The 25,872-nt window shown below is 44.2% G+C and overlaps 1 protein-coding gene across 1 annotated transcript in view; it reads right to left on the reverse strand.

Moving 5' to 3' along the window:
• The window catches only part of GRM7 (glutamate metabotropic receptor 7), a 377,064-nt gene that overhangs the window by 161,141 nt on the left and 190,051 nt on the right, over positions 1 to 25,872 (reverse strand). The window contains exons 5-7 of the mRNA XM_075831870.1: positions 6,868 to 7,008; positions 4,235 to 4,435; positions 1,511 to 1,650 (exon numbers count right to left, since the gene is read on the reverse strand). Of these exons, the coding sequence (XP_075687985.1) occupies positions 1,511 to 1,650; positions 4,235 to 4,435; positions 6,868 to 7,008 (482 nt within the window). The remainder of the gene's footprint in view (positions 1 to 1,510; positions 1,651 to 4,234; positions 4,436 to 6,867; positions 7,009 to 25,872) is intronic.

A 25,872-nucleotide genomic window follows, 5' to 3' on the forward strand; every position in this document is an offset into this window, starting at 1 on the left:
CTGAAAATACGGAGCTGTTTTCAAGGGAAAACAGCTCCTGATTTTCAGAAGTTTTTTGAGCAACTCGCGTATTTCGCTGCATTTTTACGGCCGTTTTTGGAGCTGTTTTCAATAGAGTCTATGAGAAAACGGCTCCAAAAACGTCCCAAGAAGTGTCCTGCACTTCTTTTGACGAGCCGTCATTTTACGCGCCGTATTTTGACGGTGACGCGTAAAATGACAGCTCGTCTGCACAGAACATTGTAAGACCCATTGCAAGGAATGGGCAGATGTTTGCCGACATATTGGAGCCGTCTTTTCAGGCGTAATTCGAGGCGTAAAACGTCTCCATTACGCCTGAAAAATGGTCGTGTGCACAAACCCTTAGACTTCTATTTTTGGTGGTGCTGTTGATTGTTGTAGTAGGGAGGGCAGTGCTGGGGGCAATCCAGCTGATGGGCACATGGGTCGGGAGGTGCTTCGTCTCTTTCACCAGCTCTCCAGGACCCACTTACATGCAGCTATACCTTGCGTTTTCTATGAGACACAATATCAAGAAGTGAAGGCAACAAACGGATCCTGAGGACGTTGTACAAGTCTCTTCAGTAGATCCACTGGTCTGAAGACATTTTTGGGACAGAAAAACCAGTTCCCTATTACTAATGACACAAACATTTCCATAAACTTGTGTAATCCTGGGCCGATTCTAATGGGAGGAAGTAGCCGGAGGGGCGATACTGATGTCACATTGTGTCCCCTAAATTACAAGGTATTATCTCCCTTCGGTTCCAGGCTGTGACTGCGGGTCATGGATAATGCGTTTCTGGTGAATGTCGCTGTCAGTCCTGAGCGATCAAGGGAAATATAAACCGCAAACTCGCATCTTTAAGAGCTGGAAAATTCAATTTTGCTCCCCCAGCACCGAGGCTGCTGCTCCGACTTGTGAAATTGTGTTTAATAAAAGCTTTGATGACTAAGGGAACAGCAGCAGCTCCCACATTGCGCCTTGGGGCACCTCGCCATGTTCTGCCTGACTCATAACCATGCGGCTACACGTGTTATACAAGAATACAATCCCCGACCTTCCCTCCATTCAGCAGAACGTAACAAATAACTGCCGGATATCGGACGGCGACAGCAACTAATGGCTGCCATTACACCCAGCTCTCCACAAACCCTGAATGGCATAAAAAAAATCTGCATTATCATACATATTTATTTCACCAGCTCTTTTACTGCTCTGCCTGTGTGTCAGTCTCCACTGTAGCTCTGAAATTGTATTCATGAACAAGGAGGCTCAGGATGAACAGAACTATAAGTTCCAGTGTTACAGCGCAAGAGAGAGCACAAATTAAATTTCATTTTCCTTACATAATGTGATTAGTATTTTAACCCTTTAGGTTAAAAGTAACGAAACTTTATTCATTGATATCATGTACATTTCTATAAACTATAAAAATAATTTTGGGCATTAACAGGTGAAACCCCTGAGAAGTATGGCATGGTGCAGCGAGTAACCAGCGTGACTCACATTAAGCTGCAACTCGTCCGTCCACTGTCCGATCGGCCGGTATCCTGGCGCAGTGCGATTTCCCATCTGGAACTGGAAGATGTCGTATCGGCCCAGCGCGTCTCCGTTCTTATTGAACATAACCGGGGTCCCAGCGCTGCCTGCAAGGGAAACCGTCAAAGTAAAGACATGGAATCAGTTACCCTGCGTCTACCCCTGTCCTGGTCACATATAGTATTCTGTTTCTAGGTGGAATCCATCATTCTGCTACCACTGGGGTTGTGGTCTCCCAGCTTTCCTAGAGTCCTGAATGGAAAATCAACCTAAAATCAATATGAGAAGGGGGATGTATCACTGCATAACTAAGCAGATTTACCCTGAGACGCTAGGAAAGTTGGGTGACAGCCCCTGGTGGAGCCGGGATTGTAGCCATATTGGTTGTCCGGGCATGTACATAGAGAAAAGGGACCCCCTTCAGGTACCACCTGAGACATGAGGACTTTATACTTGTTTGCCCCCATCTCCTTTTCATGATCCTTGGATTAATTCAAAAACTTCTGTATGGCCTATGGAAAGGGGATCAAAAAAATTAGGGATGAGGCCAACCTAGGCTGGGCCCCCTGGCATCCACATGGGCTACCTCTATGGTATGTAGGACTTTGGTTGTCACCGAGATTTTCCGGAAATAGATGTAACTAAAATGCTGAGGAATAAAACGATTAACAATGTATCAGAAGAGGAAAACTCAGAAAGTTATCTACTAGACGTTTTTTTAAGTTTTCGGCCGACTGCAGATGAAGCGGCGCTACGTTTAGTCGCATGTCAGTTTTACCCGTAGAAATCCATTGAATTGTGCAATCATAACGGCTCCAAGATCGCACGGCAACTTTGGCGCAACTTACAACGGTCACTCTCCAATAGAATTGAATGAAAATCAAGGACATTTCCCTTATTGAAGTGCAACTCAAAGAGAGAAAAGTGGCACCATTGGCCTTCCCTGGCGCTGCCAATGTCATCATGTAGCAATAGGAAATACTCTTGTTACATTGTATCATTATTCACTCTTCTTAGAAACAATGGGTTAAGTAGCGAGCACTAATGGAAAACTTATTTTCTCCATCAAACTTTGCGTTCCAAAAAGTTCACATTATCCCCCGAGGATACAAAAGAACCAAAATCAGGTCACCGTTTCCTTGTCGCCGCTCCCATGGGTCGCAGCGTGCCGCACATTAATGCTCCATATAATCGGGCTCTGCCACGGATGCCACTCGGCTCCCGCTCGTCTCGTGCTTGGTATGCGCTCGCCTCCCCGCAGTGCGGGATTCTCTTATACTCAGGATTCTTATTATTTCTTTTTTTTTTTTACTTTTTTTTCAGCCACCCAATGATTTCTTTAATAATTCTCTCAATTTCCTGCAAAGTATAATTGAGCTCATTTTGGTAATTTGGCCGGTATTGTGCGCTGGAGGCAGACAGGAATATTGCGGCTAAAACACGGACAAGGTTTCATATCCCGCTGCTAATGCCCTGTGTCATAGAAAAAAGCAACGCTAATTATTCAGCAATTTAGCTGCAAACTTAGAGGTTTTTTTTACTCTTCTCAGATTATTTGAAAGGATCCAGCCATGGAGTTAAATGAATTCCTTCTTAGGAAAAAAAAAAATGAGAATTTGGTTTTGTCTCTTGCTCAGAAGAATCTGTTTCATGTTCCCTTTGATAACGCGTCGGGGCTGTAATCATTCACAATGGTAGAAAATCTCACATTTAGCCGTAATAGTGGCGGAACCAGAACTGTGGAAGACGGGAACGAGCGGAGCAACATTGCTGCCCGAAAGCAAAGATCTTATATGTGTTGGATAGAAGTCATCCCATCATCCGGGGACGGGCACAGAGGGGGCCCCTGTGCAGGAACAGTAAGGGAGATTTACAAAGCAAAATGCACCAAAGAAGTGCGCCATGCGCCAACATTTTATGTGTTTTAGACAGCTTTTGCACCAATCACAAAAAGTTTTAATAAAGTCTTAAAATGCGCCAGATTTATTAACGGCATGTGCTATTTTTTGGAGATATCAAAACAGGTGCAAATGATAAGCGGAGTAGTGGCCAATGTCAAAATCAGATTCCACCTCTCATTTGTCAGAGGGTCCATCTGGGGCTTGACCAAGGTTTAATATTTTTGATGGCTACGATGGCGTTCCAGGATAACGTGCACAACATGACGTTTTCCCTTTAAATACAGAGGCAGCACTTGCCCAGCGCCGGACCGCACTGCCAGAGGTGACCACCTTGGACCTCCATGCTATTGGTGTGGCCAGTGCACTCCACATCTATACACTCGGAGAGATGGCTGCGGGTACAGCTGAAGTGCCAGCACTTTTAATCCTTTATTTTGAAATAATAAGCTACTAAATACTTTGTGTTATTTATTTTGTACCGATATGGAGTTCAAATAGGTCTTATACTCCAGTCTCATCCAGAGCAGAAGGCATGGGGGAGGGGAGAGCAGGGGAAATTCCTTCCTACTGGGACTGGGTGACTCTGTGACCACATGATAGCTCCATAGCTGCTACAAATGGCTGCTGTAACTGAACATCCTGAACCCAGAGAGGAAGAAACGTCAGTGTAACAGGGGATTTCTGTGAGGAGCAATGACCGTTTTAGGGACCTGGTGTGTTTTTCACGTGGCACTTGGCAGTCACAAGGATATTTGCTGTAAGGAGCATGATACAAATTATCGTCTCTCACCGTTAAAGCTGACATTGCGGATGTACTTCAGAAGTTTCTTCCCCACCGGAGGATCCACCGCTAGACAAAGACCAGAAGAACCAGGACACAGATCCTTAATCATGTTGTGCAGGGCGTGAGCCATGGCGTACACCGCATCCACCACAAACTGGACCCTGCCGTCCTGCTCATAGGGGGAGTCCTGCCCGATACGCTCCTGACCTGTGGGAAACGTGGTCAATAAAAGTGAGTCTATGTGCAGCCCAATGTGGACATTACCCCCCCCCCCCACATGAGAACATACGATAAACCTGATGATCAGATGAGAAAATGGATCGGGGGAGGGGGGTGGATGGAAATCTCTGAGCCATTAGCCCAAGGAGCAAGATGCTCAGGCCCCTCCATACTAGTAATCGCAGGGGTCCAATTGCCCGGACCCCCACAGTTGTCATCCTCTGACGTCTCTATGACAAATAGCAACATCCTAATGTTTTTTTAACAATGTGTACCAGCAATAGATGTCCCAGGAAGTGCCAGTCACAGATGCCCCGTAGAGTGCCAGCCACAGATGCCCTCCAGTGTGCCAGCCACAGATGCCCCCTAGGGTGCCAGCCACAGATGCCCCCTAGGGTGCCAGCCACAGATGCCCTCCAGTGTGCCAGCCACAGATGCCCCCTAGGGTGCCAGCCACAGATGCCCTCCAGTGTGCCAGCCACAGATGCCCACTAGAGTGCCAGCCACAGATGCCCCCCAGTGTGCCAGCCACAGATGCCCCCCAGTGTGCTAGCCACAGATGCCCCCCAGTGCCAGCCACAGATGCCCCCCAGTGCCAGCCACAGATGCCCCCCAGTGTGCCGCCACAGATACCTCCTACAGATACCCCCTAGAGTGCCAGACACAGATGCCCCCCAGTGTGCCGCCACAGATACCTCCTACAGATGCCCCCTAGAGTGACAGTCACAGGTACCATTGACAGATTTCAACCAGTGCCAATCTCCGTTGCCGCAGATCCCAGCCTACACATACCCCCCTGTCCTCGGCTTGGAAACTTCCATTGGGTTGGACATAAGACTCCCCTGTGGCACACCACGTGGTGATGATGCGATGTATGACGTCATCATGTGACACCCTGCAGGGTTGGGATGCAGTTGCGCCCCTTGCCCTATGGTTAGAGCTGCCCAGTAGAGAGGCAATCTATTGTTCTGTAGATGGAGCTTCCTGTGACCACCTATTTACATATGGATACATGTTCGCAGACAGTGGTCACTCAGACAGGAAGACAAGTGGTTGCTAGGCAACGTGCGTCATCAAGATTTGGGAAAACGGATGAAAAGTTGTATTCACTTCATTTTCGCTGGAGCTTTTCTTTTCTGCTCACGTTGTTGGAAAGGCCGGTGACTGGCAATGGGGGAGACGTGTTTTTTTAAAAGACAATTTTTTTTAAGATATTCAGATCTTCAAAGAAAGATTTCATTTCTTTTTACAGATTTTTTTGCTCCTCTGGATAAGAGTGACGGATAATAAATATATGCAAATGGCTATAATCAAAAATGTCAGCGTCTCATTGTTCCCGGTCTCTTTCCCGTTTCATCTGACGTTCCATCTCCGCTTTTATCTCTATTTCCTGTCTCATTTTTGGAGTCTCAGCTGGCTCTGGTCCAAGGAGAACCTTGCAAAAATGTCCTTCACGGAGCGACAGACCATGAAAATCCCAACTAATGCGGCTTTTTTTTTTCATGAATATTTCTTTCCCTCCGTAGGGAGCGCTCAGATAAATGGTTTTGATGGGATTTTGAGTTTATTTTAGTGAGGTGTATAAATGTTTATACAGGAGAGATGGAGATAGATAGATAGATAGATAGATAGATAGATAGATAGATAGATAGATAGATAGATAGATAGATAGATAGGAGATAGATAGATAGATAGATAGATAGATAGATAGATAGATAGATAGATAGATAGATAGATAGATAGATAGATAGATAGATAGATAGATAGATGATAGATAGATAGATAGATATGAGATAGATAGATAGATAGATAGATAGATAGATAGATAGATAGATAGATATGAGATAGATAGATAGATAGATAGATAGATAGATATGAGATAGATAGATAGATAGATAGATAGATAGATAGATAGATAGATAGATAGATAGATAGATAGATAGATAGATAGATAGATAGATAGATAGATAGATAGATAGATAGATATGAGATAGATAGATAGATAGATAGATAGATATGAGATAGATAGATAGATAGATAGATAGATAGATAGATAGATAGATAGATAGATAGATAGATAGATAGATAGATAGATAGATAGATAGATAGATAGATAGATAGATAGATAGATAGATAGATAGATAGATAGATAGATAGATAGATAGATATGAGATAGATAGATAGATAGATAGATATGAGATAGATAGATAGATAGATAGATAGATAGATAGATAGATAGATAGATAGATAGATAGATAGATAGATAGATAGATATGAGATAGATAGATAGATAGATAGATAGATATGAGATAGATAGATTGATAGATAGATATGAGATAGATAGATAGATAGATAGATAGATAGATAGATAGATAGATAGATAGATAGATATTTCCCCCATCACCCTCCTCACTATTCACCTGTGCACTTGCGGTCTGTATCCTCCTTTTTGGAGCCAGTAATGGTCAGTTTACAGTTAAAGTTTTCCTCCCAGTATTCTGCAAACCAGACGTTCCTCCTGTTATTCTCCAGGGTCCGGGAGGTGAAATAGGCATCAAAACCTGGTGAAGATATCAGTGGTGAGTGCAGATAAGGGTCAGACACGCTTCTCCAGTACAAACCCCCCCCCCCCCCCCTATCTCCCTAATAATGTTTTCTTGCTATTTATATGTTTCTGTTCACTCTGAGCTTTCTGGGTCATAAATATAATGCGAGAATTGCAGTGAAAACTGACACATGTATCACAATAAGGGTATGTTCGCACAACAACGCAAAATACGCCAAACTACGGAGCTGTTTTCAGGCAAAAACAGCTCCTGATTTTCAGACGCTTTTGCTCGTACTCGCGTTTTCCTCTGCGTCTTTTACGGACGTAATTGGAGCTGTTCTTCATTGGAGTCAATTCAAAACGGCTCCAAAAACATCTCAAGAAGTGTCCTGCACGTCTTTGACGCGGGCGTAATTTTACGCGCCATCTTTTGACAGCAACGCGTAAAATGGCAGCTCGTCTGCACAGAACATCGTATAACCCATTGCAAGCAACGGGCAGATGTTTGCCGACGTATTGGAGCCGTCTTTTCAGGCGTAATTCGAGGCGTAAAACGCCCCCATTACGAAAGAGAGCGGAGAATATATATTTAGATGTCATTCAGGGTGTTGCGGAAAGCTGGGTATGTTCCTACACGTGTTTCTGCTCTGTGGGAATGGCGCGGCTGCACATTGTGACGAACTGGGCCCGTTCAGCTGTGAGGAAGCGAGAAGTCAAGAGCCGCGATGTCATTCTCGACCTCTCCCTCTATTCCGAAGAAAACGTAATTACACAAGCGCATCACAAACAGTCAATCAGGATTAATTAGGAGCTTTTCAATCGCTGACGACTATTTTAAATATTTGCGCAGCCTGGTGCCGATCCTCCGGCTGCCGGAGGCGACCGCCACTACCCCAGCTGTCGCTGGTAGGACACCATGAGAAGTCCCCCCCGGATCCCAGGTTTTCAGCAGTAAATAGACGTCCTGGAGTCGTCCGCTTCTGACAAGTCGTTTCCTAGTTGTATCTGTTTTTGGGAAAGCTGGGTGACAATTAGCATGGCCGCCATTTTAGCTTCCATGGGGGCTACCACCCAACTTTCCCAAATCCCTGAAGAGTAAATAAGCCCCATTATACAGCGATGCCCTTCACCCCATAGCGCGGTATAACGAGGCTGAAAGGTCTTGTGTTGGGGCAAGATTCACACCTGGAGATAAAGCTGGAAGATCCTGGGCCCCGATCTGTACCAGGGCCACTCAACCTTTCATATTATTGCTGTCCATGTAGCTGGCACAAGCTATGGGCACCCTCAGCACCTGGGCACAACTGCAACCTCTGTAACCTGCACATACACAGCACTGGTTAGGGTTTATTCACACAGTGCAGTCAAAGCTATTTTTTTTCCATGATTCTGCGAAAATGCCATAAAAAAAACCTGCAATTTAACTGCACCGTGTGAATAAACCCTAATAAAAGGTGACGACTGCATAAAGAAAACCCCAATAAGTTAAAGGGTCATTATAGTTTTATTTCTAAAGTGAAAAGTTCTACAACTTTCTAATATACTACTGTATTTGAATTCCTCACTATTTTCAAGATCTCTCCTTGCTGTCAGCGAATGGGAACAATCATTGTTTATATTGAAACCATCCTGATCTAGTGTTCATAGCTGGAGTTTTGCTACAATTGTGTCCATTCTAGACAATCCTCTGAGGTAATCGCACTGGTAGATTGATACATTTCACCTGCACTGATACATTGTATCAGTCTGGACTCCGAGTCATTTACCTCACAGAGGATTGTCAGTCTAGACGGAAAAACGGAGCTTTTTCATTTTTTTTTGTTTTTACAGCGTAGGAAACGTAGATGAAAGTTTAAAGTCTATAGTAAAATATTGAGTACGCAGCATTTTGGTTTGTGCCATTTTTGTGATCAGTAGCCCGCTCTGGGCGTGGTGTTTTTTTCTGGCATTTTTCCCATAGGCTTCTCGATAGGACTTCAAAAACACCAGAAACCCGTATGTAGAAAATGACACTAAATTAAAAGACGCCAACAAAAAACGCATGTAAAAAAGGCTATGTTCACACGGAGTATTTTGGGGGAGGAATATCTGCCTCAAAATTCCGTTTGGAACTTTGAGGCAGATATTCCTCTCCCTGCACGCCGATTTTCGCGGCAATTATCGCGCCGTCTTTCGCCCGCGGCCATTGAGCGCCGCGGGCATAAAACAGCGAGATATACGCTTTCTCCTGCCTCCCATTGAAGTCAATGGGAGGTCGGAGGCGGAAGCGCCCGAAGATAGGGCATGACGCTTCTTTTTCCCGCGAGGCAGTTTTACTGCTCGCGGGAAAAAGACGCCGACGCCTCCCATTGAAATCAATGGGAGGCGTTCTCGGGCCGTTTCTGCCGAGTTTTGCGACGCGGTTTCCGCGTCAAAAAACTCGGCAAAATACCCCGTGTGAACATAATGCTTCTTTCCCAACGCCAGACAATTCCCGTGTGTGACGGCGGCCTGACATTTGTAGTGTTGGAGCTTTGTGTGCGCAGCGTCCCCTCCATGTGGCAGGGATTTGTCTGGATCACAGTCATGTGTTTGGATAGTAGAAGCCTCTCCATAGGAGGCCCCTCTTAACACCTTGATGTCATCCTCAGGTTGTGTCCCTGTGGCGTCTGCATTCTCTCCTGTCCCCAGGGAAGAGGATTCTTGGCCGATAAATATTTCAGACAGGTGAATTTATCTGCAGTGTGAAGTTCAGCAGGAGGGAGCTAAGTACCCAGAACGTCTCCGCAACAATGCCAAGTGGCACTATAGAGCGAGCCATCTGTGCAGCTGCCAACATAGAAATATAGAATGTGTCACTCCGCAGACAGACCACGCACCAGAGGAAACACAGACCTCACAGGATGACAAAGAACAATAATCAAAGCGTGAAAGTCAGGGAGAAGCAAAGTGGGGTCCTTCACAGGGGGGCCATAATGTCTCAATTCATGAACAGAATAGTTTACATATGGAAACAGTGGAGTTACTATGTACATACATTACTTATCCTGTATTATACTCCAGAGATGCACTCACTATTCTGCTGGTAGAGTCACTGTGTACATACATTACATTACTTATCCTGTACTGATCCTGAGTTACATCCTGTATTATACTCCAGAGCCGCACTCACTATTCTGCTGGTGGAGTCACTGTACATACATTACATTACTTATCCTGTACTGATCCTGAGTTACATCCTGTATTATATTCCAGAGCTGCACTCACTATTCTGCTGGTGGAGTCACTGTGTACATACATTACATTCCTTATCCTGTACTGATCCTGAGTTACATCCTGTATTATACTCCAGAGCTGCACTCACTATTCTGCTGGTGGAGTCACTGTGTACAGACATTACATTCCTTATCCTGTACTGATCCTGAGTTACATCCTGTATTATACTGCAGAGCTGCACTCACTATTCTGCTGGTGGAGTCACTGTGTACATATATTACATTACTTATCCTGTACTGATCCTGAGTTATATCCTGTTTTATACTCCAGAGCTGCACTCACTATTCTGCTGGTGGAGTCGCTGTGTACATACATTACATTACTTATCCTGTACTGATCCTGAGTTACATCCTGTATTATACTCCAGAGCTGCACTCACTATTCTGCTGGTGGAGTCACTGTGTACAGACATTACATCACTTATCCTGTACTGATCCTGAGTTACATCCTGTATTATACTCCAGAGCTGCACTCACTATTCTGTTGGTGGAGTCACTGTGTACATACATCACATTACTTATCCTGTACTGATCCTGAGTTATATCCTGTATTATACTCCAGAGCTGCACTCACTATTCTGCTGGTGGAGTCACTGTGTACATACATTACATTACTTATCCTCTACTGATCCTGAGTTACATCCTGTATTATACTCCAGAGCTGCACTCACTATTCTGCTGGTTGGGTCACTGTGTACATACATTACATTACTTATCCTGTACTGATCCTGAGTTACATCCTGTATTATACTCCAGAGCTGCACTCACTATTCTGCTGGTGGAGTCACTGTGTACATACATCACATTACTTATCCTCTACTGATCCTGAGTTACATCCTGTATTATACTCCAGAGCTGCACTCACTATTCTGCTGGTGGAGTCGCTGTGTACATACATTACATTACTTATCCTGTACTGATCCTGAGTTACATCCTGTATTATACTCCAGAGCTGCACTCACTATTCTCCAGCTTCAGAGCGGAGATCTCCCTGTATGTTCAGTTTCTGCACAGAACATGTTCAGGTGATCTGCACTCTGGGAAGTATAAGGCCGGATTTACAGGAGCGTGTGTGTTTTGCGCGCAAAAGGCACTTAACATCTCTGTGTGTCAGCAGCGTATGATGCGTGGCTGAGTGATTTTCGCGCAGCCGCCATCATTATGACACTCTGTTTGTATGTTTGTAGCACGTGGTGCTTTTCTGTTTTCATTCATAGTTTTACTGCTGTTGCGTGAATCACGCGCGTCCCATGTAAGTGCTTCCGTGTGGTGCGCATGATTTTCACTCAACCATTGACTTCAATGGGTGTGTGATGCGCGAACAACGCACAAATAACGGACATGTCGTGAGTTTTATGCAGCGGACACACGTTGCATAAAAATCACGGACAGTCTGCACGGCCCCATAGACTAACATAGGTCAGTGCGAGGCACGTTCGTCTAAATAAGCCCTTAATGTTACACCAGGCTCTGTATGTACAGTCATCTATGTACGAAAAACCCTGAATCCTGCATTATAGGAGCGCAGCTAAACTATTAGGGGGTGTCTATCCACAAGCTTGCTGACTGTTTCCAATAACAGCCAGCAGAACTATTATTCAGGACATAACTCAGAATCAGTACAAGATAAATAAAGTTGTATCTTTTCCAATCTTGTCAATATCATATGTAAATATAGCCCGTAAAATGCCGCCCAGATGTGGATAATGTGCAGAACGACCCCCTACAATCACCGGACACCTCACATGAGAATAGCGGATGGCGGCCGCAGCATCGCAGTCTTTATATTTTTAACAGGTTCCCGACCGCTGGCCGTAAATATACGGCCAGCGGCCAGGGTCTCTAAAGTCCGGCGTATAGTATATATACGGCCGCACTTCAGAGACTGTGCACGCGCGATCGCGTGCACACAGCTCTATGCCCTGGCTGTTGCTAACAGCCATGGGCACTGGGCAGAATGTCAGGGGTCAATCTTTTGGCCCCTGAACATGTGATCGCTGTGACAACCAATCACAGCGATCACATGCATTTCTGCATAGAAAACAGTGTGCACGCGATCGCGTGCACACAGCCCTGTGCCCTCGCTGTTACCAACAGCTCTGGGCACTGGGCAGAGTATCAGGGACCAATCTGATGGTCCCTGATCATGTGGTCGCTGTGAAAACCTATCACAGCGACCACATTTGTTTTATTTTGACTTTTCTGGCAGTAAATCTCCTGCCTCTTTTCTTCTCCTCAAACATTGTTTCAGTTTGAGGAGAAGAAGAGACTCGGGAGAATTGCTGCCAGAAGATTACAGTGAAAAAAAATACAGTTACACTAAAACATTCTCTGTATAGATAGATTTCTATCTATCTATACAATCTATCTATCCATCTATCTTTTTTTCTATCTATCTACCTTTCTTTCTTTTATTCTATTAGAATAGGCAGGTAGGGAGTATATAATTATATATATATCCACATATATATAATATATATAGCAATAGCGGTTTATTTTTTTGTTAGCGGTAGTGTAGATATATATAGCAGTTAGTTTGTGTGTTTTATAAAAAAAAAAAAAAAAAAAAAAAATTTGTTTAGTTAGTGTTAGTGTTAGTTACGTTATGGCGAGGAAGTTGTTTAGCGCCGAGGAGGCATACGCCATGCTGTGGTCTGAGTCGGAGACCGCATCAGAGATGGCGTCCGAGATGGAACCTGTTTTAGGTAGTGACGATGACAGCGTCACTTCAGGTTCATCTTCAGGGGACGTTGTCCCTGATGCAGTCGAAACTGCAGAACATGAAAGCGCAGGGCCAAGTAGCGCTGTAGCACGGGACAGCCTGGTCCCTCCAGTCCAGGCTCTTGTATGGGCACCTGCCCCATCTTTTGGGCCTAGAATCCACGGATTTACGGCCACTCCTGGCATAACCGTGGACAATACAAATTTTGTCCAAATGGATTACTTCCATTTATTTATAACGGACGACATCCTAAATCAGATTGTCCACGAAACAAATTTATATGCCACGCAATATATAAGGCAGAAACCTTCATCCACCCATGCCAGAGATTGGACGCCCACCAATTTGCAGGAATTAAAAAATTTTTTGGGGCTCACCCTAAATATGGGTATTGTCAAAAAGCCCTCCATTAGGTCTTACTGGTCAACAAGACCCGCCCAAGCCACCCCAGTATATTCTGCAGTAATGCCCAGGTCTCGTTATGAGACAATAATGAGGTTCCTCCACTTCAATGACAACGCACAGGCCCCCCCAAGTACCGATGCAAACCGGGATCGGTTGTTCAAAATAAGACCGCTAATAAATTCCCTGAATAATTTATTTCTGCAACTCTACACCCCTGAGCAGAATGTAAGTGTGGACGAATCCCTCCTCAACTTCCATGGCAGACTTAGCTTTCGCCAATATCTACCTTCAAAAAGGGCAAGATATGGCGTTAAGCTTTATAAATTGTGTGAAAGCGGGTCAGGATATACCACCGCCTTCAGGATTTATGATGGGAGGGACCGCACAATAAATGTTCCTGGATGCCCCCCTGATCTTTCCACCAGCAGTAAGATCGTGTGGGAGATAATGCAGCCTCTGCTTCACAAGGGGTACCACCTGTACTGTGATAATTTTTATTCTAGTGTGCCCCTGTTTAGGCATTTGCATGCTGCAAGGACTGGGGCATGTGGTACCATGCGCAAAAACAGAATTGGTTTTCCACAGCAATTAGTGGGGAAGCGCATGGTAAAGGGGGACTCCTGTGCTTATGCATCTGAGGAATTGCTGGCGGTCAAGTTCAGGGATCGCAAAGATGTGTATGTGCTAAGCACGATTCATGCCGCAGGAACAGTGGCAGTGAGGGGCAACATCGGACAAGCACAAACCAGTGAGCGTGTCCGAATATAACAAGTACATGGGGGGGGGGGGGGGATTTAAGCGACCAGGTTTTACAGCCCTATTTAGTAAAACGCAAAACTAAAACCTGGTACAAAAAAGTGGCCATTTATTTGTTACAGGTGGCAAATCCACAACTCATCTGCGCTCTACAAAAAAAACAGAGGCAGAGACACATACCTGGATTTCCAGGAGAAAATTATTGAAGGCCTCATTTTTGATGTTCAGGACACCCGAGAATGCCCCCAGTCTGAGGATGTCACGCGACTGACTGAAAGACACTTCGTCAGTCGGATTCCCCCAACACCAACCAGAAGCAACCCCCAGAAAAAGTGCCGCGTCTGCAGAAAAGACGGGCACCGCAAAGATTCCCGATATTTCTGTCCCTCATGTCCCTCGCAACCAGGCCTGTGCATTGAGCCATGTTTTAAAAAATACCACACTGTTCTGAATTATTAGATTTTAGTTAATTTGTTGAAAATATATTTGCCCTACATTACGTTTTTATTTTTCCCCTGATTTTACTCCAAGGGTGAGGGAGGGAATGGGTGGGGGGTGAGGGAGGGAATGGGTGGGGGGTGAGGGAGGGAATGGGTGGGGGGGGGGTGGATGTCATGTTTGATGTTTTCTAAAGTTCATCTGCTGGAGAGCTCCATTTGCATTAACCTGAAATTTCTTATTTTAGAAAACCCCAAAAAATAAATTCCCATTATACCGCTAGATGAATATTTTGGGATCTCTGCTTCAAGAGCAGATATTTTGGAAGTGTTATAGAAACTCTGTTGAGTTTTGTAAAACCAGCTTTGAAAAAAAGCGATTTGTGAAATAATCTTCTTCTATCGTCCGCCCTCCTACATCTCTATGTGATAAATAAGGCCACATATTTGGTATCCCCGTGCACGGGAGAAGTGGCAGAATGTGAACGGAGATTAATTTTGACCGTGGTCTATGCCGTGTGTGAAAAATGCTGGTATAAACTGACGCATTTGCTAAAAAATTGCTAATTTTATTTTGATCCATCTTATTCAAGAAACTTTCAGAAGAAAACGGGACTGTCTAAAAATATGATAAACCCCTTGAAGGAAACCTTGTGGGGTCTACTTGTGTGAATGAAGTCATTTATGGGGTGTTTCTAATGTTTCAGCAGCATTAGGCCCCCCAGAAAACAGTATGCTGCTATAAAATCAAGTGCAGAATTCCTGGACCGAAAAGGCCAAAAAGCCTCCTTTTATGCCAAGCCCTGGCACATGCCCGTGAATAAAGCACACATATTTGGTATCCCCATGCACGGGAGAAGTGGAAGAATGTGAAATGCGATGAATTTTGTCCGTGGTCCATTTTGTGTGTGAAAAAGCTAGCATAAACTGGCGCAATTGTTAAAAAAAAAAGGTAATTTTATTTTGTTCCATCTTATTCAAGAAACTTTCAGAAGAAAACTGGACTGTCTAAAAATATGATAAACCCCTTGAAGGAAACCTTGTGGGGTCTACTTGTGTGAATGAAGTCATTTATGGGGTGATTCTAATGTTTCAGCAGCATTACACCCCCCAGAAAACAGTATGCGGCTATAAAATCAAATGCAAAATTCCTGGACCGAAAAGCCTCCTTTTATGCCAAGCCCTGGCACATGCCCGCACAGTGAATAAGGCACACATATTTGGTATCCCCATGCACGGGAGAAGTGGAAGAACGTGAAAGGAGATGAATTTTGACCGTGGTCTATACCGTGTGTGAAAAATACTAGCCTAAACTGACGCATTTGCTAAAAAAGTGCTGATTTTATTTTGTTCCATCTTATTCAAGAAACTTTCAGAAGAAAACTGGACTTGCTAAAAATATGATAAACCCCTTGAAGGAAACCTTGTGGGGTCTACTTGTGTGAATGAAGTCATTTATGGGGTGATTCTAATGTTTCAGCAGCATTACACCCCCCAGAAAACAGTATGCGGCTCTAAAATCAAATGCAAAATTCCTGGACCGAAAAGGCCAAAAAGCCTCCTTTTATGCCAAGCCCTGGCACATGCCCGCACAGTGAATAAGGCTCACATATTTGGTATCCCCATGCACGGGAGAAGTGGAAGAATGTGAAAGGAGATTAATTTTGGCCGTGGTTCATACCGTGTGTGAAAAATGCTAGCATAAACCGACGCAATTGTTAAATTCTTGCATTTTTTTCCAATTTTGCCCACTTTAGTGAAAAAAAAAAAAAATGATATATACTGACAAATGCCACTAAAACAAAGCCCTATCTGTCCTTTAAAAAGAGTGTAAAATTCAAAGATGAACTTTATTCACCTGCTGAGTTATAGTCATCTAAAGAAGCGCATAGCAAAATTGTGAAATTTGCTCTGGTCATTTAGCTGTAAAACAGCCCAGTCCTTAACCGGTTAATGTATTTGGCTCGGCTTGTAGTTTGTGATTTCTATAGGAGTCCTGGTGTACACCGAGTCGCCCTCAGAGACGCTCGCAGTTCTCCATCGCTCTTGCAGACAGCGGGGGCTGGGAGGAAGCTTTATTTGGCGTCTTCTCAAACACATCTGCGCACGTGGGGGTCCCTGGGGGTGATCTCGGAGCTTCTCTGCGCTTTGGCAGTCAGTATTTAATTGTGGGCTCGTATGCATGGAGTAACAGAGAAATGGCAAAATATGAAAGCGTCTGAGGGAAACATTGTTTTGCTTATTATCATTGTCGTTCTCCGGGGAACTGGGAAAATTCTATTGTAATGCGAGCGCCGCGTTGGACTGTGACAGACGCCGGGCTTGTCCTGTGTAACTACGGATAAGATGCTAACTGGATCCAAGCGATAAAGAGCGGATGTCCCCGGGGGCCGGCCGAGAGATGGCCACGGGCTAATGAGAAAGTTCACGGAGGTCTGGGCAGCTCGGTAACAAGGCGCTGTATTACGGGGCTGTACAGATAACGGATGAGCTGGAGGAGGGAGCACGCCCAGGCCGCCGGGGGGCCCAAAGGTCCCCAACTATATAAGCAGTACTGTGAATGCAGTTGGGTGGGGGTTGATCTGGATATTAAATCAGGGGTTTGGCGCTTTGCCTCCGAGTGATGCTACAGTAACATTTCTCTAATCCAGATTCAATGGGACCCGATCGGTATATGATAATCCAGATATTCTGGATTATCAGACGGTCATGGAAATGCATAAAAAAAACTCATTGTAAAGATAGAAAACCTTCAGGGCAAAAAATACAATACGAACGTGAAATTTTCTACTTTTTTTTGGTACGAATACGGAGAAATTCCTCATTTATTTTTTCTGGATTATAAAATGCCAGATTAAGGGAATTTCTCCATAATATCGTTTTACGCATAAATTTATTTAAGGCGTCAAATATCAATATTTTAGGTTAAAAATAATAAAATATCAAATATTCATTTTCTAGAAAAAGGAGGAGAATAAGGACTCTTAGAGGAGAGGACTACTCAATCAATATATTCCCTCCCACCAGGGTTGTCACTCAGCTTTTCCAGACTTCTGAATGTCAAATCTTGTTATTCTACAATCAGGGAGCAGTGTCTGTGTCCAAGCACGTACTTACCCTAGAGCCAGATAATGGGGCCCATGGGGAAAGGGGCCCAAGCCCCGATTGGACCTTTTTGCTGTTGAGTGGCAAAAAAAACTGTGCAGGACTGAGGACTCCCACCTATAGAGGAACTGCACCATTAGGAAGAGAGGGTCATGAAAAAGGGGTGGAGGGGGAAATCCTGGGTGTGGGGCCCATTCTGATCTCTACTCTGGGGCCCCTCTTCTATGTACCACTGTCTGTGCTGCTACATATTGGCAGGTGTAAAATTCAGGGGTCTAAGATACGAGGACGACAATCAATATGGCTGCTATTACACCTCCTAAGGGCGGTCATCCAGATTTCTGCTCCAGCATTGATGCTAAGCAGATTGGCCTTCAGGACTCTAGGAAAGCTGGGTGACCAGGCCTCTTGGAGCTGTACTGGAAGGACGCTGCTTCTCTGATGGGGCTGAATATTTGTGTCTGTGGCTTCATAGTAGGGACAGTTTTACACAAGTTTAATGCGGGCGCAATTCTGCACCTAAATTATGGCCGCAAAGCCCAACGAGGGGTCCGATGACCTGAACGGGCAATAGTATTATAGGGACCTTTGACCATACTAGTTTTGGACGTCAGAACCGCAGTCGCGCCGGTATTTGCGTCTGTAATAAGAGCGCAGAATCGCACCCACATGACGCTGGCATTAAAGGTAAATTTACTCCCGGTTATAATTAACAAGAATGAGTGGAAATTATACGGAGGTTTCTCGCAAAGTCTCAATTAATTGTGATAAAAGTCTCCGCCGCCGTGGAGCGCAGGATCAGCTCCGGCGACTGTCACACAATGCTGCCGACCGATCGCTTTGTATTAAAGGGCAAAACCATTAAAACCGTGTTTGCATCTGAACACAGACTATTAAGCTTCAGATAAATGTAAAACGTACAAGAAAAATGTTCCCGCAGCCGAGAACAGGCTCCATTCAAGAATCGCACCGCGCTCGGCGAGTCTTATTATTTGTATGAAGCTTGTCAGATATTTATGGTCATGTGGCTTTATTGTTTATTATTATTTCTTTATTATTTTGTTATTTATTAGTTTATTATTATTATTTTATTATTTTATTATTATTAGTTTATTGTTATTATTATTATTATGACTTGTGTCTCTGCAGCTCATTAACACACGGACATCCAAATAATCCTATTAACGTATGCCTAATGTCCGCCATGTGTCATAAGTGGATATAGTGCATGCCATAGGATCAATCAGGGTCACTGTTGTGGTCAGTTCACACGTTGCGTAAATACTGCGGATTTTCCACAACTGAATTCGTCGTGGAAAGTCCGCAGCATAATATAGTAGCCGCAAAGTGGACGAGATAAAACAAATCTCCTCCACACGCCGCGTAAATACGGAGCGGAAAAACTGCTCAGAAATTGATCTGCGGTGCAGAGTTTTATTCCGCAGCTCGTCAATGGTATTTGCGTAAACGCTGCTTATTTGTTGCGGGTTTTCCCCTTTGAACTCAATGGGGAGGTAAAACCCGCAACAAATAGCAGTTCCACCGCAAAAAAAACGCAGCTCAGAAAATATAAAAAATCGTATACTTTCCCAGAAGTCTGTGTTTCTTCCTCCAGGCCAGGCTCCCTAGGATGACATTTCATCCCATGTGACCACTGCAGCCAATCACAGGCCAATCACAGGCTGTAGCGGCAGTCACATGGGATGAAATGTCAAAGTCAGTTTTCTTCAGCGGACTTTCCAGGCGGAAAACTGCACCAGAGTTTGGTGCATTTTTTCGCCTGGAATTCGCTACGGCGCACAGGTCGGATACGCTGCGAGCTTTTACGCAGCGTGTCCGCCCCGAGTGAACCCAATAAGGTCAGTAATAGCCGTGAATGATCTGACCCAATAAAGGATAATAGAAGGTGCTAGGTGAGACGCCTCCCATGTCTCGGAGTGTCAATTCAACGAATGTAGAAACAAGCACTTTGCAACTTTGTCTCCCTTTGCAAAAATGTGACTTCCTTTATCAAAAGATGAAAATATCAAATGAATTCAAACGATTTATATTTTGATCATCCAAAGTGTCCGAGTCCATAAAGTGTCCGGATGGATTCTTTCCGGTGGGTTACGGTTCTTTTACGGAAACTACACGAGGAGGGAGTCCCGGCGTCCCGCTACGCTGTTGCAACGTTTCGGGGTCCTCCCCCCCCCTTCCTCAAGCATCTTGAATAAGCAGGCTGGAGAAAGTTGGAGGACCCCCGAAACGTCACATCGGTGTAGCAAGACTCCAGTACTCCCTCCTCGTGTAGTTTCCGCAAAAGAACCGTAACCCACCGGAAAGAATCCATCCGGACACCTTATGGACTCTGACACTTTGGATGACATCAAAATATAAATTATTTGCATTCATTTGATAGGATATTCATTTTCTGAAAAAGAAACAAAAATTTTTGCAAAAAGAATCAAATTTGCACTGTGCTTATTTCTATATGAACCGTTATAGGGTCCCCTGTAGATTGGGAATGGATGGGAGGGGGGCAGTAACCCTTCTTGCTTCTATCTCAAAGTCAGGCAGGGGTGAGCGCAGTAGCTGTATATGGGGTTTTGTGGTAATTTGGAGCGCAGAGGGTGTATTTATGGTGGGGTATGAAGAGAAGGAGGGCTGGTTAAAGCTGCTGAGGCTGCACTAGCCGGGGGCCCATATGGTTTTGCCCCCTGCCTCTGTTTCAGTTAACATCATCGTATCAGGAAAAACATTGCACATTTAGGTCAGTGTCCTCTCCGCCTCCTCATGGAAACTTTGCATACGGGAACGGCTTGTACTGAGATCTCTGCTCCTTATTCCCTTAATTATCTCCGCCGGCCCCGGTGCTGATTTGACACAGTGTCCCCATGCTTGTATCATTGTCCTGTTCCATTGTCACCTCCATGGGGTTCGCTCCAGGGTCCGGGGTCCTCCCGCTGGGATGGAGGCCGCTGTGAAAACTCGGCTACTTAAGCTGAACACTTTACAAATCAAGTGATTAACAGGCAATTACTGCGTTACTCTCCTCTCCTTGGTCCTTTCTTGCATTATGTAAATGAGTTGTGACCTTATCCATTTAGCATAATTAATCAACATAAACGATCGCATCAGAGAGGCCTCATTATGAAGCTGGATCGGCGTCGCTCAATGTCCTCTATGGTAATTGATGTGAGATGTGGATATTATGTAACCACTGTCTATATGTAACAATATCAGATGATATACTGAAGAGTAACGCCACACGATACAACGCGCCCCCCATATAATAACCCATTAGTGATCTTCCAATACGTCAGATAATCTCAGTGGCACCACCCCGGGCACCTGAACTGGGGCAAGTGACATCATTGTGCCCATCTGATCCAATGGTTGAGTGTGTGGGGGGGGGGGGGGGACCATGGGGCCGTAAGCTACATCCGGTAAAAGGTGAACCTATGGCAGTGCCCAATTGGAGACACTATTCTACCCTTAGTGGTACCCACAATTCCCTCTTTTCACAGGTAGGGACCAATCTATGATATTCTATCTCCATTGTGTTGGAGCTTTCCAGGATTGGCACCAAAAAGATTCAGGCGCTCCATAGAGAGAATATTTGGAATGGAAATCTGCACGGGAAGCACCAAATGTTTTTTTCCTCAGTCTATCAAGCCCTTGGGGCCCCTTAGTTTTGGGTAATTGGTGGTGCCTGAACTTCTGCACCTAATATGCCTTCTGTTTCAATTCCTTCTCATTTTGAAGACCACTTTTTGCTGTCAGTAAATGGAAACTTTGGGACTGAAAACCTTTATAGCCCTAAGGGCACGGCCAGACGTGGCAGAGTTTTTGCGCTGCAAATGTTGGTGAAGATTTGGGGCAATTACGCAACGAATCTGCAGCAACATTTGCATATTTGACAGGTAATTCAGACGTTGCAGATATCACAGCGGACGCCACAGATTTCAGTTTTTGCATTGCCAAGGCTGAAATCCGCAGTGAAATTCCACTTCTTCTCCGCAACAGACAGTGCATGCTGGGAGGGAAAATTCTGCACCGCAGCCTATGGTCCGCAGTGGAGCTTTCCGCCACGTCTGAACTAACTTGCCTAAAAATGTATTGAAACAAATGTAAAAACCGGACGCAGGAGAATTCCACAGCAATTCTGCCACGTGTGGCCGTGCCCTTATACTTCTCACAGCTGAGGGTTTGTTACACAATCATATCCAGTCTAGACAATCCTCTGTGAGCTAAACACATCAGCAGCACAATTCTATCTTCTGTTCTTATAGTTTGTAACAATGTATCAGTGCAGGTCAAATGTATCAGTCTGTTTAGCTTCCAGTAAATTGTGTAGAGTGGATACAATTGTAGCAGTCTACCAGCTGTGAGAAGTATTGGGTCTGGGTTTTTACAGCCTATAAGTGTAAACAAGAGTGTTCTCATTCAGTGTCTGCAAGCTGAGATCTTGACAAAGTCAAAGTAATTTTCACTGTACATTATGCATTTATTATACTCCAACTATGTAGTGGATCAATTAAGGTGGCCATACATATAAGATAAAGGTCGGCCAAACCCGCCAATTTTAGTAGGATCGGCTTAACATTTAATACATATGGGGGGGGGGGGGGTTCTCATTTGTTCCCACGAGTCAGTGCCATGGGGTATGGCGGGGGCTTACTCTCCTCTTCCCATTGAAAAAAACATATATGTAATGGGGAAAAAAAAGAAATAAATCGCTGTCGGCTGAATCAGCATCTTAAGTGTATGGCCCCTTTATTGATGGGACCCCAAGGAATAATTACAATCCCTGATACGTGTGGGTTCGGTGTTCCACTTTAATTCAACATTTTTGCAGTTTAAAAAAACACTAAGACCGTGAAGATTTTTTGCTTCAAATTTTCAAAGCTCTCGGCCTCTTGTCATTGGGCGGCTCTTATTGCACAGGCGTCAGAACCAGGTGACCCGGTGTTTGCCGGTGACATCTCAGACACTAGAGATAAATTTGATTCATTAATATTCCCATTAGCCCCGTGCCCTGCACTGAACAAATCGCCTTTTAACCGTATCTTCAAGTCGCCGGAGCCAAGACTTTCCCATGAACGCCGCTCCCCTCCCCCAACCTGCTCGCTCTTAATTTAGTTACCTTTTTTGCATTGTAAATGACTGGCATATTTTTCCCTTAAAACAAATCGTCTGTTCCTTTCTCCCGAGCAGATGCTTCGTATTAGATGATGAAACAGTGACATTAAATGTGTCTGTTCTAATTTTGCTCAGATTCATTAGCATGTAACAACAAGAGAGACGACACTGCGGGCTAATGAGGAGGACCCCTCCCCCATCAGACAGGTAACAGCTTTCCTCCAACATACCTGTGCCCATCACTGCAGGGCAGCCACATGTTGTGCCATGGATATCATTCACGCACTCAACGCCATGTGCCAGCCTGTCAGGTGGCAGGTAACCTGGCTCTTACGTTGTGAACCAGGAATCCCATCCTGCCGTCTTATGTGGCCCAGAACAGGGACTAGGATGACCACAACTAGTCAAACACAAAATTATTGGCGCCAGGTATTGAATAGCATTACACACGTTTGGTGCCAAACACACAAGATGGTCACTGGCACTTGGCTTCATAGGCATCACTGTATCACTAGCTCTTGCCCCACAATAAAAACAGTAGGCACCAGGTATTGCATATTATTACACTTGACGCCAAGCTTTATATCTTCTGATAATAACCGGTTTCTTACATCAGATCCAACCAAATCAAGAGAAGTTGAGCCTCAGCTGCATTTTCCCAACGCAGGGATGGAGATTTGCTCCTGCATTTGATTATTTGTGGCACCAGCGCAGAATGACTGGCGCCAGGCACCAAATAGCTTTATTTAGATTTAGTTTGAATCACAGAGGATCGTCGCTGGCATTTATAGTCACAGCTGCATCACCAGCATCAAAATATTGGGCACCAGTCATAGAAGTATCTACATATAACTCCATCTAATAGGTTTCATATTTTATGTTTAACATATTTAAGAATATTTCGTTATGGTTTTTTTTTTCTATGTCATTATCTACCGTATTTTTCGTACTATAAGACGCAGCTTTTAGCAAGAATAAATCTTCTTTAGAATGTGCCGGGCCCCCTGACCGCTTCTTACTTAACCCCTTCCCGAACCATTTTGTGTCGGCACATTATGGAGCGGGGAGGGGATGATGTTTGGAGCGGGGTCCGCTCCATACACCGCAGGGGTCAGCAGTGTTTTACAGCTGACACCCTGCTCTAACGGCCAGGAACAGCGATGGCGCTGTTCCTGGCCGTTTAACTAGTTAAATGCCATGGCCAATAGCGACCGTGGCATTTATAAAGGGTCTTCCCATGAAGGATATTTATGACATATCCCCAGGATAGATCATAAATGTCAGAAAGATGCGGATCCCACCTCTGGGACCCGCACCTATCTCTAGAACGGGGCCCCCTAAGCCCCGTTCTATCTTACCCGGCCACTTCCTGGTTAGGTGGTCGGGAGTTACGGAAACTGAGTAGCTCAGCGAATTACGCTGTTTCCGTAACTTATCCATGTATTGCAGTGTATTGTACCAGCGATCTAATGATCGCTGGTTCAAGTCCCCAAGGGGAACAAATAAAATGTGTAAAAAAAAAAAAAAAAGTTAGATACATTTTGAGGTGTAAAAAAATATTAAAAGCAAAAAAAAAACAAAAACAACATTTTCCCCCAAGCACAATGTAAAAAAAACCTTAGCGCTAAAAAAAATGAAATAAAAAGAGATAAAAAAATTGTACTAATAAAAACTACAGCTCGCCCTGCAAAAAATATATAAGTTCTGGCTCTCAGAATGTGGTGAAACAGAACTAATTATTTTATTTAACAAATAGTTTTTTCTTTTCACCATTTTCTGTTGTCTAAAACCTGAGTGCGTCTTCGATTAAAAATAATCCTAAAATCCTGCAGTTTTCACATTCTCCCCTGGAATAATTAGTTTTCCACGTACCCCAAGTAACATATAAACTGGCATTACTCCAGTTACATTCTCCCCTCTGCTTCATGCCGTCCCTGCTACTCTGCCTGTGTACGTGTCAGTCTTCATTGTAGCTTTGATATTATAATATTGGACCAGAACCAGGAGGTTCAGGATGAACAGATCTCCCCCGATCACGGAAACGGTGATGAAGAACACAGAATTGTGGGTGAAAAGATAAATAGCAAATTAAATGGTAAAATAAATATCAAAATCTGCATAGAGATGAGAAAATAGATTTGTAGGGTTCAAGATTCGGGGTTTAAAAAAAAAAACAAAAAAAAAAAAAAAAAAACACATTCGCCAATGCAGATCCATATTTTCTCCATTGAAGACTATAAAATCCCGGACTCTTATGGGGATTGGTGCAAATTTTGGATTTGCCTAATATCTGGTAAGGCGAAGTTCACACTTGCGTTGTATAATCCGTCACTCTGATCCGTTTTTAGATCAGAATAAAGGATAAGAATGGGATTTGTAATTGCATCCGTTATGTTAGTCATCTGTTTTTTTTATGGAGATAAAAGTGCAGAGAGCAGGACTTTTAGGCCATGTTCATATCTGCGTTTTGCAGTTCCGCTCTGCCCCCCGTCAGAGGAGCAGAACAAGGGAATAACGGAACCAACGATGCACAACGGACGCAGCCGGTTGCCGCCGGAACCCATTGACTTTAATGGATTATGTCGGCTTTGAGTCGGGGTGTCCCTGATTTTACTGGACGCAATAGCGCAGCATGCAGCGCTATGTTCTCCGATAAACTCCGGCAAACCCTGCTGGATCTGTAATGAAGGCCGACGCAGATGTGAACAGAGCCTAAAAAACGTATGTCTAACGGATGAGTTATTTTTATCATTGGCGTCAATATAAAACCGATACAGACAGATTGTAATCAGTTTACAGCCGTTATTTAGATTTTATTGGGGTTTTAACTGATCCGTTTTTTTATCCTTATTCTGATCTGAGCAAGTGTGAACTTTGCCTTATGTGAATTTTAGGAAATTTGCTCATCCTGATATACGCACCAACAAGGGTCCATGCACACGACTATATTGCTTGTTCTACGGATCTGTGATACAACACACATAGAAGTCTATTGCCCGTGGTTTACATAAAAAAGGGGTTCCCTTCAAAAAGACAAAAAAACACCCCCTTATTATGATGTTTTGTTTTGCCTG

The sequence above is a fragment of the Rhinoderma darwinii genome, chromosome 7 (assembly GCF_050947455.1).
Source record: "Rhinoderma darwinii isolate aRhiDar2 chromosome 7, aRhiDar2.hap1, whole genome shotgun sequence".
NCBI classification, from domain to species: domain Eukaryota; kingdom Metazoa; phylum Chordata; class Amphibia; order Anura; family Rhinodermatidae; genus Rhinoderma; species Rhinoderma darwinii.